The 15229-nt window shown below is 39.0% G+C and overlaps 2 protein-coding genes across 2 annotated transcripts in view; both read left to right on the forward strand.

The window, feature by feature from the left end:
• zc3h13 (zinc finger CCCH-type containing 13) overlaps positions 1-13136 on the forward strand; it is a 28183-nt gene extending 15047 nt beyond the window's left edge. The window contains exons 14-21 of the mRNA XM_079813616.1: positions 2897-3416; positions 5000-5109; positions 5226-6482; positions 6804-7370; positions 7492-7635; positions 9414-9614; positions 9742-9905; positions 12527-13136. Coding sequence (XP_079669742.1) covers positions 2897-3416; positions 5000-5109; positions 5226-6482; positions 6804-7370; positions 7492-7635; positions 9414-9614; positions 9742-9905; positions 12527-12703 — 3140 coding nt within the window. The 3' untranslated portion in view covers positions 12704-13136. The remainder of the gene's footprint in view (positions 1-2896; positions 3417-4999; positions 5110-5225; positions 6483-6803; positions 7371-7491; positions 7636-9413; positions 9615-9741; positions 9906-12526) is intronic.
• Positions 13137-13458: 322 nt separating this feature from the next.
• Positions 13459-15229, forward strand: part of tm9sf2 (transmembrane 9 superfamily member 2) — a 49660-nt gene continuing 47889 nt past the window's right edge. The window contains exons 1-2 of the mRNA XM_079812977.1: positions 13459-13780; positions 15098-15165. Of these exons, the coding sequence (XP_079669103.1) occupies positions 13625-13780; positions 15098-15165 (224 nt within the window). The 5' untranslated portion in view covers positions 13459-13624. The remainder of the gene's footprint in view (positions 13781-15097; positions 15166-15229) is intronic.

Raw genomic sequence — 15229 nt, forward strand, 5'->3', positions numbered from 1 at the left:
TGTAAGTTCTGTCAAGCTCCTAAAAGGGCAAAAAAAGTGACAAAAAGCACCATAAAGTAGTCACTAGCCACGTTTACATGCACACTTTTTTGTCTTTCCGATTAAAATCATTCCGATTGAAAGATTCGGTGGACTGTTTACATGAGACGTTATCTAAACCGATCTGGTGTTTACATGTGCTGACTTTCTGTAGGAATCATTTTGTGACATGCGCACACAGTTTGTCTGCCGCCTCAGATTCGTTACGTACTGGTTACGTATCGTGGATCAATAGTTCTGTGTTGGTAATTTTTATATTTATTTATTTTTCTGTGGGCGGACATGCAGTAGTTTAACCTAATTTATGTCCTATACAATGGCTATTTCAACAGCTGTGAATGATGAATGCGGAATCAAAAATGAATTCAATTCATTTATTTTGAAAAACACAAAATTAACAATAAAATGCACCCAAATTATTAATAAAAACATAGGATATACGGTGAAACATGAATGAAGCATTCAAGATGTGCTCCGCATCATTACTAGTACTAAACATATATATTTCAGATGATTAAGGAACGATACCATAATCACAAAGGTATAAATATTAACAAAAGTAATTAAAGTACACTGTGGGTAATGTTACTTAACCAATTTGAAGCAGTTGTTGAATTTTTTTTATTTTTATAGCTAACTTAACTAACGAGAAACAGAGAGCAGCTTGAATGTTCCCCGTTGAAATGGCAGCTCTCAACGGCCACCAGGACTTATAGTTTTATAAAAGCTATTTATTATTTGTCGTAAAGTGTAAGAATCACCTCAGAAAAATAAATTATTCTGTCAGGCGCAGTTAAAGCCTAGGACAAATGCTGTAAAGATGAGATGGTGTAGCCAGGCTATGTCTGTGTCATTATTCCAACATCATGTTCATAACATGTTACGAAATAAAAAGTTTAATACCTCAGAAAAATGAACTTTCCTCTCTTGTCAACATTAGCCTGGTGTGAGCGCGTGCTCTTCAGTTGAGGAGGCGCGCGCTGTATATCACGTCACAGAAAGACGTGCACTCAAAGTAATCGGATCAGGTCGTTTACATGGTGGAATTTTTCGTTTGATCGGTTCATGAAAATGTTTATCCCACCTAGGGTTGGGCATCGTTTTGATTTGAACGATTCTGATTCCGATTCCGATTCTTAGTTTCGATTCCGGTTCTTTTCGATTCTCGATTCCGATTCTTTGAGGGGTGGAGTCACAACATCTCACAGGCTCATTTCACAGAGGAAAATTGTATTTTGATTCAATAATGAGTTTTAGTTTTGGGACTTTCTCCGCTGGCATTTTCACTTGCTTTGCTGCAAAGGTGAATGGAGTTTCACATGAGTCCCGGTTTAGCAATAGCATTAACAGCAGTCATATTAGGACTGCTACTAGCGTGGGCAATTTGCGTATAGCTACATTTAAATCTACAAGGGGGAAAAATAATTTCAGTAACGTTGTTGTTCACCACAATTCGCAATTTGGTCAAGGGCTTTGTTATTACACTACCTGATTATGACGAGGTGGGATAATGTTAGTTCACCCTGAAATGAAAATAAAGCCATCTTTTACTCACCCAGCTGTTGTTCAAATGCGCGTGTTCATGTGTGTGCGCACTCCAAGCCGCAGTAGCCTCGTGCAATATTGTCATGACAACCGGTACACAATATTCACTTAAGGAGGTTATATTATTAGTATTATTTCTTATCATATACGTTATAGAAAAGACGAGAATCGCGTTTTTTTCTATTGAGCTTGATTTCTCCAAATGGTGCGTGTGTGTGTGTGCTTATCCTGGGTGCAATGACGAGTGCGAGTTATTATAGTAGGCATGAGCGCCGGCGGCTGCTGACGGCTCATAGTGTACACAGAGGAGCGCGCTCAGAATAACGGCTGAGCTCAGTGTTTTTACTGAATAATACGGTTTCTTTCTCGCAAAACCTTATAGTGTGCCCCCTGAACACTTTCCATATGGCGCGCGTCTCCCTGTATCGTTGCGGGATACATTTGTTTATTTTTTGTAATGTTTTAGCTGATCGCCATTCACTGCCATTCCATAATAGGAAGGAGCGCGTGCAGGAACAGTATTTTAAATGTCATAGGACATAGGGCACTGGGACAACATCAGGGTAAGTAAAAGAAGGCTTTATTTTCATTTCAGGGTGAACTATCCCTTTAGTAACGTTGGTTAGCGCAGGGTTGCCCTAGGAGGACAGACCTGCGCAGCATTTTAAACACGCTACACTCGTTAATTTATACACCACATATTTGTAGTGCATCCTCCCGTGCACGAAATAAGTTTGTCATATGTGTTGCACTGTGCCGACCCAGGCTTTTTTTTTTTTTAAGTGAAATAAAGCCACACTTTTGAGCGCCGATTGCCGTGCTCCATGGCTGCAACAGAACAAACGGGCGTGGCAAGCACTTCCGAAAACTTGCGCGTTTGGAACCGATGATCGGAATCGAAAACAAAATTTCTAAACGATTCCAATGGCATCGTTATTTTTTAAACGGTTCCAAGTTGGAACCGGTTCTCGATGCCCAACCCTAATCCCACCCCTCTCAAACCGATTACAAATTCATTCGGTTTGGCCATTTTTATTCCGATTGAGGTGTTTATATGGAGTATTTTTATTCGGATTGGACTTTTAAACCGATTACAGTGCTCCATGTAAACGTACCTACTGTGACTTATTTGCAATAGTTCAAGCATTCTGAATTCATACAGTAGTTCTGTGTAAGGAACAAGCCAAAATGTAATTTTCACTTCTGAAAAAGTTTAATTAAGTGTATACGTCTGTGAACTGTTCCTTTAACATCAGAGGGCATGGAGAGCAACTTTTGGTGTTATTGATGGAGATTTGTTTTTGTTTGACAGAACAAAGAGCGCCCTCTCCTGGCCGCCAGCAAAGCCGCGGCGAGGACCTTGAGCGTGAAGAGAGGAGAGATGATCGAAGAAACGATCGAGGGGATGACCGACGAGATGACCGTACCCGTGATAGAGAGAAGGACAGGGATAGAGAAAGAGAGAGGGAACGGGAAAGAGAGAAGGAGAGAGAGAGGGAAAAAGAGCGGGAAAGAGAGGCTGAAAGGGAACGTGAGCAGGTCAGGGAGAGAGAGCGAGTGAGAGAGAAGGAAAGAGAACGAGAGAGGGAGAGGGAGGAGAGAGAAAGGGAGAGGGAAAGAGAGAGGGAGGAGCGGGAAAGAGAGCGAGAAGAGCGGGAGAGGGAAAGGGAACGAGAGCGGAAGGAGAGGGAACGGGAAAGGGAGCAAAGAGAGCGGGAAAGGCAGAGGGAGTGGGAGGAGAGAGAGAAAGGGAGGGAAGAAAGGCGGGATAGAAGAGAAGAACCACGAGAGGATCGCTCCACCCGAGATGCTCATGAAGAGAGAAAGAACATGTAGGTTTTCTAATTTTATTGGTCACATTTATGTACAAGCTCTCTGTAATACTCGCATTGAGTAAATATTACTGCATGGCTGCTAAACTTTGTTGTTCATAACTACATGCTTGTGCTACTTTCTTTATCATTTTATAATTTCTTTCTTATCATACTAATAAGAAAATATTGATTTTGAAAATATTATCTTTCTGATAAAGATTAGCCAATAATTATTCTTCATGTTATTGGCCACATAAAGATTTTAATTTGTCTTTGTCTACATAAGTTAAAAATAACCTAAAAACTAAAGTTCTACAACTGAATTTAAATGGATATTCATTTTGAGATTTGCAAAACACTGTTAATTGATTTCAAAAGTCATTTAAATGTAAAAATACGAGTAAATGTATAAAATATCCAGTATCAGTGATATTTATCCAATATCAACTGATACCAGTAAATTTAAATATCTCTAACAGCAGCCGATAACCAGTATATTGAACAAATATATCATGCATTCCTATTTAACCCCTTTAAAAAAAGTCAGAAGCTAATCTGCGCCACTTAATGTTTAGCTATAGAAATAGAAAACGTTATCTTACAGACTTGAGTATTAATTTAATATACGTGGTGGACACAGATATATACTCCGTGAAGTTCAGGAGTCCTCTAATAAAGCAGGATGTTTTGTGATACTGACCAAATGACATGACACTTGCACAACTGCTCAACTTTGGGGTCAGTAAGATTTATTTTGTGAAGAAATTAATACTTTTATTCAGAAAGGATTATTTATTGTTTCAAATAAATAGTTTTTTGAACTTTCCTACAATCCTGAAAAAAGTCTCCACAAAAATATTAACCAGCACAACTGTTTTCAACATTGAAAAGAATATAGACCCTTTTCACATTTCCGGGTTTCTCAGAGCGGAAGTCGTCATAGTTGGGTTAAATATTATAGCTGTGAAATGAGAGAATACATTAAATATTTTTTTGCGTGCAAATTTGCTCACATAGCAAAAGAAAAACGCCACAGTAGTGATTTCACAACTTTCAAAAAGAGGGAAAAACAGTGAGATTGATAATGGCAGTGAAAAGAGAGAAATATGTAAATTTTTACCATCACTCCCATAGACGCTATTACTAAACACCCTCACAGCAGTGGTAACTTTTTTATTGTAATTTGATGCAAAAGTAATAAAATTCAAAGTATTAGTGTTATAAATATACATATATTTAAAAAAAAAAAAAAGAAAATACAAAAAAACGTTGCAGGATTTAGGATATTGATGACCGTTAAAATGCGCCATCACCATCTGTGAAAAGGGTCAATTAAATATTTGCTGAGCACCAAATTAGCAAATTAGAATGATTTCTGATAGACCATGAGACCCTGAATACCAAGTAATGATGCTGAAAATTCAGCTTTGCCATCACAGGAATAAATTCGATTTTAAAATATATTTAAAAAAACATATTTGCAGTCTGTATTTCTGATGAAATAAATGCAGCCTTGGTTAGCATAAGATTTTTTTTAGCATTTGGGAAATTATAGACTTTTCTCATTTTTAAACACTATTTGGCCTTCTGTTTGTTTGCAGCCGTAAGAGACACCGTGCTGAGAACACTCCCAGCCCACGGCCATCTCCCAAACGAGTGCGAGATGTTAGCCCTGCAGACAGCGACGGTTACAACAGCACTGAGGAGAAAGGTAGGACTTCAACAGAGAAAGTGCAAGGTTATGTTTTCACCCCTTTCACCTGGCTCATAGGTGTATTGTGCACATACACGGAATATTTGCACATAAAATGTATGGTTTTGTTTCAGGCGAAAAACACAGACTGCTGAGTCAAGTGGTTCGTCCTCAGGAGACCGCTCGCTCACCTGTCCGCTCCTTTACTGATGAAAAACCCAACCGCTGGAAGGATGAAGAGCGGCGGGTCGATAAAAAAGAAGGCCGTGCTCGACATGAGGAGGTAGATAACCGTGGTGAGAGAGGAGCAGGAAGAGCAGCAGAGCGACGTGGAGAACATGCTCCTCCAGACGTTTCTGCTACAAGCATCTCTGACTCCAGGAGGGGAAAAGAGCAGAGGGACCTCCCGTCTGCTGCCATCACTCCGCCTCCCATTGAGGAGAGAGATTCTTTATCAGCCGTTCATGAGGAGGGCAAGAAAAAGACTAAATCTCAGAAGAAAAATCTGAAGAAGATCCGTAAAGAGGTGGAAGGGCCATCTGGTGAAGGGGACCGTAGTAACCCTGAGCCCCCATCCTCCACCACAGTGGCTGAAGCTCCCCAGGTTCTCCTCTCACCTCGCAAGGTGCCCAAGAAGAAAGCCTTAGAAAGGAAGCGCAAGCGCTCACAAGGTGCCGAGTCGGATGTTTCTGAGGACGAGCTCGTAGCCCAACACCCCCTCAGCAAGAGACGACGAGGCCCACGTACACCCCCACCAATCAACAAGGATGACCTTCCCTCCCAGAGGGCTTTAACGGCTGGACAGAGTTCTCTCTCAGCTAAACTGGAAGCCAACTTCAGTGACTGGTCTGATGAAGACGTTCCAGAGCGAGGCGAGAGCTCCTCTGCCTCCCTGCCATCCGACAGGCCCACGGAGCGGCTGCTTCCCTCGGAGCGTCCCCCCAGAAGGGGTGCACGTGGTGTGGGCCGGGACCCCCCAATCGCCCCGCTGCTCCCTGACCCTCCGATGCTGATACAGTCTCTTCCTTTACAACCGTTACTTCCGCAACACATGCTGCGTAAACCGCAGCAAGCAGACATGCAGCAGCAGCGTAGCAGTAGCATGGGCAGCAACCAAAGCCGTGCGTCTTCACGAAGACTACGCTCGCCCTCCAATGAGTCGGCTCACCGGGATGAAGGCCCTCAGGGGCTAAGATCTCGCAGAGGACTCATGCAAGGTGCCAATTCTCGGGAGCGAGAACGAGAGCGAGAGAGGGAACGGGACAGGGAGAGGGAACGAGAGAGGGAGAGAGACAGGGAGAGAGCAGCGGCCAGTGAACAGATGGGAGGAGAGAGGAAGTCGAGGATTGATCAGCTTCGGAGAGGAGAACCTAGTCGGAGTACTTCCTCAGGTGAGAATCCTCATAGAAGCTTTGAGTTTCTTAGTATTCATATTAGTATTTTTGTTGAAAAATATTTTTTTGGGGTGGGAACTGTTTGGAATCTCACAATTAGTTCAACCAAAAATTAAGGAATAGAGTGCCAATGTGAAAAGAGGAAAAATATTCTACATGAGGAAAATCAGCCTAATTTCATTCTCAGTATTTAGTGATTTGGCATTAGATGCAGGATATTTTCACTTGCTATCACAAGCAGGTCTTGTTGTTGGTTACCACAGTAATGTTCAAGTTTTGAATTCTCAGTAACTTAAGAACTTTCATTTGCTTTCACAGACCGGCAGGACTCTCGGAGTCACAGTTCTCGTCGTAGTTCACCAGAGTCTGAGCGTCAGGCTCGCTCCAGAGCCGGCTCCTACGACAGCCGTGAGCGTGACCGGGACAGGGAACGAGAACGTGAACAGTTGGATCGAGAGCGTGAGAAAAAGGATCACCGTCAGCTGCAAAATCAACAAACCCAACAGAGAGATTGGGAACCTGAACCCCGTGAGTGGGGCGGGCGGGGCAGAGAGCCCCTCCTCCGTGGCAACCGGGAGCCAATTAGAGAGAGAGACTTGCGGGAGATGCGTGAAAGGGAGCGACTCTTACCTGAAGGGCTGCTGGCACATGAGCGAATGGATCGTGAGCGTGGTGAAAGGGACCGTGAGCGTGAACGGGAAAGAATGCTTCCGTTTGACCTTCAAGCTCACAGGGAACCAAAGAGCAGAGGTGAAATTAAGATGGAGAGGGGAGAGTATGAACCTCTGTTACCCAGAGAAGCCCTCATGGATGTAGATAAACCTGCCGACAATTCACACCTGCAAGGGGAAGCATCTGAATTAGAGAAAATGGATAGTCTTGATGGTAAGACCCCCACCACACACACACACACACACACACACACACACACACTATTTCTCAAACGATAATCTGATGTATAAGAAGATTGTTAAATTTTACCATATATGTGTGTTCATTCGTTCAGAAGAAGAGGATGCAAAAGTGGAAGATGCACAGTCTGTTGTGTCAGGTGGTGAGGAGTATGAGCCAATCAGTGATGATGAACTGGATGAGATTCTGGCAGACAGTCAGAAGAGGGATGACCAACAAGATGAAGAAAAGATTTCTGGTACGTAACACCAATTAAAACAGGGTCCTGTGACACTGTGCCCGCCACAGTCATATCTGCCCACCACAATTTCATAATGACCTGAAAATATTTTTACACTTCACATAACATTAAAAAATCTGTAATGTTGTGTTTTGCTCCATTGCTTTGGCAAATCATCTGTTAATCAAACTAAAATCGAAATCACAATATGACGTGCATTTATCAAATGGCAAAAGGCTTAATTACACAAGTATATATGTGCTGCGTGTTTCAGAGCGAAGCATAACTTGGTTGACAGTAAATAGAGCGAACTCCATCTCTGCTTGTACTATGAGTTTAAAGACGTCATGAAAAAAAATTCATTTTAGAAAAATATTAAAAAATATGAGAATAGACGCCTCCTCGCAGTTCAAAAAATAGGGCTGGGCAACAAACTCGAGCTCCTCTCACATTTCTCTTTAAAAATTCAAGTTTCAGACCTCTAATTTGTGATTGTTGTTTTGTTTTGCTCTATCCTCTGCACTTCCGCGTTCGTTAATACGTCATGCATCGGGTCAGAGTTCACTCCAGTGAATACAGTTTATAAAGTTATAAATATGGATATTTTTCTTACAAACACACATCGCTTCAGTTCAGAAGGCCTTTTATTATCCCCCTGTAGCCGTATGGATTTCTTTATGATGAATGGATGGATGGATACATTTTTTGGTGTTAAAAAAAAATTATACCATTCACTCCCATTATAAAGCTTAGAAGAGCCAGGATATTTTTTAATATAACTCCGATTGTGTTTGGCGGAAAGAAGAAATTCATATAACGATGTCCTGAGGGTGAGTGAATTATGAGATTATTTTCATTTTTTTAAAAGGATAGTTTACCCAAAAATGAAAATTGTCATCATTTACTCACCCTCAAGTTGTTCCAAACCCGTATGAATTTCTTTCTTCGGCTGACAACAAAAGAAAATATTTTGAAGAATGAGTTACCAAACAGTTGATGGACCCCATTGACTTCCAAAGTATGGAAAATAAATTCTATGTCAATGTCTACTAAGTCAATGTTAGTTGATTATAATGTGGTGTTTTTGCTTTTGATGTGACGTGATGCTCGTGTCTGGTGTAGACAAGTGTCAGCTGTTAAGTGACAGAACATCAGTGGGCAGGGCTTGTTTTAATAAATGCTTATTTTATATTGAGAATGTTTTAACTATAAAAATTGCTTTAATAATGCAAAGTATTTGTTTAATGATACTAATGTCAAAATTTGTACCAGAGCGAGACCCCTTTATTGTGATTTTTTGTGAATTAAAAAATTTAAGTTTTTTTTTAAACAAGTTCCCAAATTAAAGCTTGAGTGTTAAATGCGAAGAAATTAAGACTACTGTGATTTTGCTACCATAAAATAATTAATATGCTTGTTATGAAAAAATAATTTTATCTTTTTAATAACAATATCAAAAAAAATGTGGATCGAGACACTATAACATTTAAGCATATGCCACCCTTTTTTTCATTGCAAATGTACAATACATGTGTTCTCATTTGGATACTGCCCTCATGAAAAATATAAGTGAATGCAAAACATGCAAGTTTGCATTGTGACTATAACAACGAATGTTTTTTTTCTAGCACAAAACAACATCTAGCCACATGTAACTTTTTCCGTTTGAACGGTTGATTTAAATGAATTAAGAAAAATAAAAGATTTACTAATCAAGCACACACACTGACAAATCAAACTTCCTCTATCCCACATTTGAACTTTTCATAATCTACAATTTGCATGTTCTGTTTCAGGGCCTCTGGATGTGATTGATGTAGATTGGTCCAGTTTGATGCCCAAGCAAAAACAGGAGCCACGAACTCCCGGGGCAGCACTGCTGCGGTTCACCCCAGGGGCTGTGCTCCTCAGAGCAGGAGTGTCCAGACGCTTAGCTGGGCCTCAGCTCCTTGCCAGAGTTAAAGAAGTGTGCTCCAGAGAGTTGGAAGACCCTAAAGGTAAATGTGCAAATATACCTTTGAATGAATACTCTAGGTTTAATATAAAAGAAGCTCTACTGATAGCATATGTATTGAAAATAATTTTTCGAACAAGTGTCTTGAATCTCAAAATATGAATCCATAGATGCTGATAAACTCTTAGAGCATGATCTGGGTGCTCTGAACATGGCTGCATACAACAGAAGAATGGAGAGGGCCAACCTACTGAGGAGCCTGGGCCCTTGCTGCAAGGCACTGTGTGCTCGCCGAGACATTGCCATACGTAGACAGCTCCTGAAAAATGACAAGGTGCTCTTATGGCCTTTTAATTGGGGGAATTTTTTTTGTGTAACTTGGGCTTTCTGAAACTGTATTGAGAAAGTGAGCTCTATTCTGGAGCTGACTACCTAGACAAGATTTTTATGGCATCAAAGAAAGAATCGAGACAAATTACTATTATACTTTATATTTATTTTTGTATTATTACATATATTTTTTCATTTAAATACTTAAGAGTATTTAATTCTGTAATTAAAATTAATGTGATGAGATAAAAAGACTGTAAGATAAAGTAATGTGTACGCAATACAGTTTTAAAGTTTGGGGTTGGTAAGATGTTTAGTAAAAACTGTAAAATTGTAATTTGTTTTCCATTTTAACATATTTTAAAATGTAATTTATTCCTGTGATGCAAAGCTGAATTTTCAGCATCATTACTTCAGTCTTCAGTCACATGATCCTTCAGAAATTATTCTAATATACTGATTTGGTGCTCAAGAAACATTTATCACATTGCTTAATTTAAAAAAATATATATATTTTTATTGAATATAAAGTTTAGAAGCATTTATTTGAAATAGATTTGTTTTTGTAACCATGAAGTTTTGACTGTCACTTTTCATCATTTTTTTAAACACTGAATAAAGGTATTAATTTCTTCAACAACAACAAAAACCTTCTATAGATCTCATCTTGTGAGGGGTGCTATTTGTGTGACTTTAAAGGGTTAGTTCACCCAAAAATGAAAATTTTGTCATTAATTACTCGCCCTCATGTCGTTCCAAACCTGTAAGACCTTCGTTCATCTTCGGAACACAAATTAAGATATTTTTAAAGGGCACCTGTTATGCAAAATCCACTTTTACATGATGTTTGAACATCAATGTGTGTTGACAGTGTGTGTAAACAACCACCCTATAACGATAAAAATCCACCCAGTATTTTTTTTTAATCCCCAAAAATCATAAGCAGTGTTTCAGAACAAGCTGTTCTCAGATTCTCTGCAGTGTGACATCACACTGCAAAGGCCCGCCCGCCAGGTTTGACTGACACTGCCATTTTAACATAGACTCGCCCTGAGACCTGTATGCAATCTGCCATGCACAGGAGAGATGTATATGTTAAGCCCTCTTCTGGGGATATGCAGCTCATTTACATTTAAAGCGGTACACACCAAAACGGTGCTTTTTATAGACAGGCCTCAAAATTAAATTTTCAACACGTTATAATAAATTATCTGTGAGGTATTTTGTGCTGAAACTTCAGACACATTTTGGGGACACCCAAGACCAATATGACGACATGTAAAAAGGGGCATAATAGGTGCCCTTTAAATGAAATCCAAGAGCTCTCTGACCCCTCCATAGACTGCTATTGATGTAAGGGGAATAACAGTTTAGGACTCAAGACCAGTTGTGAAGAATGAAGACCAAGAGTAAGGAGTGCAATTAATTAAAGAGAAATTTACTGAAGAATAGTTTGCAGTCACACAAGGAGTTTGTAGGCCGCGCTCCCAACCTCTCGAACATTTCTCAACAGTTATTCTCTTTTCAAGGTCTAGCTACATCATTACTTCAGGTTGAATGATTCTGATTGGCTAAGAGAAAATAGATAGTCGTAGTAAACTTCCACACATTTTCAGTTAATCAGATGCACGTCTCCATAGATCACTTGTTGACGCTTTCACCCCAGAATTAGGCACGTAGTGACCTTCCAGGTCTGGAGTAGGCGCCAGCTTGCCCAGAAAAAAAAGTCCACCCATCTCCTAGGATGCCCATAATCCACCTCGAATACTGATGTGTAATACAGATTACTACGCACATACACAGATACACAGTTTCTCCAAGGTTGGAGTTGGTTGAGCTCCAGATCTGACCAGAAAGTTTCCCAAAACAAACTGATAATAACATGTGCTTTCTCTCAGTATGAGGTGCAGACAATATTCACCATAATTCTTTAGTGTTTCATTAAAAGGAAATAATATAAAATTAATAAAATATAATATAAAATGAAAGACAAATCTATATTTAATCTCTGGAAGCCGGATTAAGTGAATAAGCACAGTAACTGCACTCCTGCCATTTTAGGGGTGTGTGATGCCTCCAAAATCCAAACACACGACAACATGTTCTGCTATCAAGTGTTTAGCGACACATAACACATCCCTAGGCCAGACCCTCAGTCACTCCAAGACCAAATACAAACTTTAGAAAACGTACATGAAAAACAAACAATCAGTGGTTCTATTGATGAAGTAATATCATAACTGGAAAGAATAATTAAAAATAATTATAATAATATAGGAGGATAAATATTGATTAACGCTTTGATCATAAATTGAATTAGGATATATATATATATATATATATATATATATATATATATATATATATATATATATATATATATATATATATAATATGTATATAATATAATATAATATAATATATAGAGGTAAATTGAAGCGGCAGTGGATTTCAGAATCCGCACCCTTCAAGGGTGGGTAATTAATGACAGAATTTTCATTTTTGGGTGAACTAACCCTTTAACTGTTGCTTTATAATATAAATATAAAAGCGTAATAGTTAGCTTAATGAAGGTGTACATGATTCAGTATTTGGTTTAATGCTTCTGTATTCCTCGTGTACTAGGGCACAACCAAGCAGATCTACACCAGCGCTCCGGTGGTGGACAATGAACTTGTGCAACTGAGTTTGCGTCTCTTTAAAAAGAAAATGGCTTCCAGCCAATCGAGTGGACAGGAGAAGACTGATTCCGCCTCTGCAGCCCAACAGCTCAGCACACCAGCAGAGCTGTGCGTCTCCTGAGCACGCTCAGTGAGTACAGTCTGAAAGAACTGATCTCAGATCATGTTAACCCATACTATCAGTGATTATTGTAACACACTGAAACTGCTTTTAAATCAGTTCTGATGGAGGATTTCTGCCCTAAAACTCAGAAGAACCATAGAGACTGGAAATACTAGCCTGTGGAGAGGTTTCATGACCTTTGAACTTTGAATCAGGAGTCATAACTATGTACTGCATAAGAACTTTGTCATTTACATTTGTTTTAGAGATTTTTTTGGTAATGTCAGATGTGTGAACAACGGTTGCTGAATGTTTGTAAGATGTACAATAAAATGACTATTTGTTATGTGCATCTAACTTTTGTTCCCTTTGTTTTGAAACATTTTTGTGATCCGTCTTTCTCATGCACTCATGTTCTCAGTGGTTCCTTTGTTTTATTAAAACATGATTCAAGAAAAGGTGGTTTTGTTATGCATGTATAAATTTTGTTGCTTTAAAGTGTTAGCTGTTTTAATACTATAAAATATTATTATAGACAGAATATTTTATATATCATATAATTTTATATAAGTAAATATTTAATAGTAAATATTAACAAATTGGAGTATTAAGATGTTGTCTTGTATTATAGGTGATATTAAAAATAGCTGCTTAATGAAATATTCAAATATCTATCATTTACAGAGAGCACTAGTATATTTGGACAAATATTTTATTTTATCCGATGGTTTCCTTCTCTTCCGCATTGGAGTCCTCCGCTATCCCATCATACTGTTCGTGACGGGTGACGTGTCTGAGGAGTCAGATGCTGCTACGCAGGCAGCAGTTTCGCTAGCGCTTGTGCTTCGTTATCACCAATGTCTGGATTTTGACACACATATCTACCTATTACGCATGTAAATACATCTTCCAAATCCTTAACCAGTCGGTCGAGGCAAAATGGTCGTGTTCCACCGTGTCCGTGTTGTTTTTTTGTTGCTTTTTGTGTGCGGATTTCTGCGGGACGCGTTGAGTTTCTATCTTCCTGGTTTGGCCCCGGTCAGCTTCTGTGAGAAAGAAACAAGCGAAAAAAACAGCGATGTGCCAGACTGCAAGGTAACTATTTAAGAGTTACATTAATAAGCATAGTAAAATATTTCGGTCAAATGTATGAGATGTGTCGTGTTTCTCTCTCTCTAACGGGGTGTCTTGTGTTGCGTGAATGCTAGCTCCTTATGCTATTGATGTGTGGTCGTTGTGGAAACGCTATTGATAAGGGCTAAACCTAAGTTACTAATTTCACCGCTTTTACAAACTTTGTATTGCCATAAAACTGACTTTTTCATTGTCGGTGGGTCTGTGAGGCCTGCAAGAGAAGAGCTTCCGTACATTCTCATGTGTCTCTTTCTCAAACAGCTTTGAATATTAAGTAATAGTTTGTCCTTTAAAAATGTAAATTCATTTAATCAGCCGATGTTTTTTTTTTTTGTTTTATGTATTATTTGCATAGAGAACAAACAGACATTTGGAAGAAAGTTAGAAACTGACAGTCTCACTTTTAATGTATAATGATAAAATGACACAATTAAACTACGGTCTCAAACCGCAGAATTTTGAAGTGACAGTTATACCAGCATATTTCCTAAGTGAGTGCACACAACAGTTAATTAAAATCACCTTCAAATGCATGATGAACGAAAGAGGTCACGAGTGATTTGGATAAATCCCATTGACTAGTTAAATATTGTGTCATGAGTCATGACGCCATTTTCATTATATTATTGTCGAATAATGCAATGCAATAGTGTGTTTAATAACGGTAGTGGGTCTCATTGGGGACGTCATGTCCACATTAAAACTGGTCCAACAGGTGTGACAGAAGTTAGTTCTCCTTATTTCCATATTCTTGTGTGGGTTGCTTGTTATACTCTGCAAACAACTGTTAAATGCATACTACACTAATTTTTTATACTACAACAATATCATGCAATAATACTTAACTTTACTACAACGGTGACTGTTACAACCAGCACCACCATCATCAAGAAGATCTAAAAACCTTTTTACACAGTATCAAGAAGATCCCATATGAATGGGTGTTTTGTTTTTCTGTTGTAATTACTGACATTTTGGTGGGTACCACTATGGTTCTCATGGTAATTGTTTAGTTTTTTTCTAAACCCTTTATTCTAATCATTTATGAAGATGTGTTTTTGTACAGATGCCATCACGACACATGGCACAGCGTTTGAACACTTGCATGTCAAAAAAAGTTAATAGAGAAAAAAGTAAATAAATACTAGTGATGCACAACATATATCAGCCACCAAATTGGTATCGGCCAATGTATGGTAATTTTTAATGTTATAGTTATCGGTCCAATAATTAAACTGCGGACATTGCCTTAACCTTTACTGCTTCTCTTTTCAACAGTCATTCATTGAGCTGTTTGTGAACAGGCTGGATTCTGTGGAGTCTGTTTTGCCCTATGAATACACAGCGTGAGTAAAAAACATTTGTAATTTTTGTTATTGATGGATAGTGTTATATGCTGTTAAAATATGT

The sequence above is a fragment of the Gobio gobio genome, assembly GCF_949357685.1.
Source record: "Gobio gobio genome assembly, chromosome: 3".
NCBI classification, from domain to species: Eukaryota; Metazoa; Chordata; class Actinopteri; order Cypriniformes; family Gobionidae; genus Gobio; species Gobio gobio.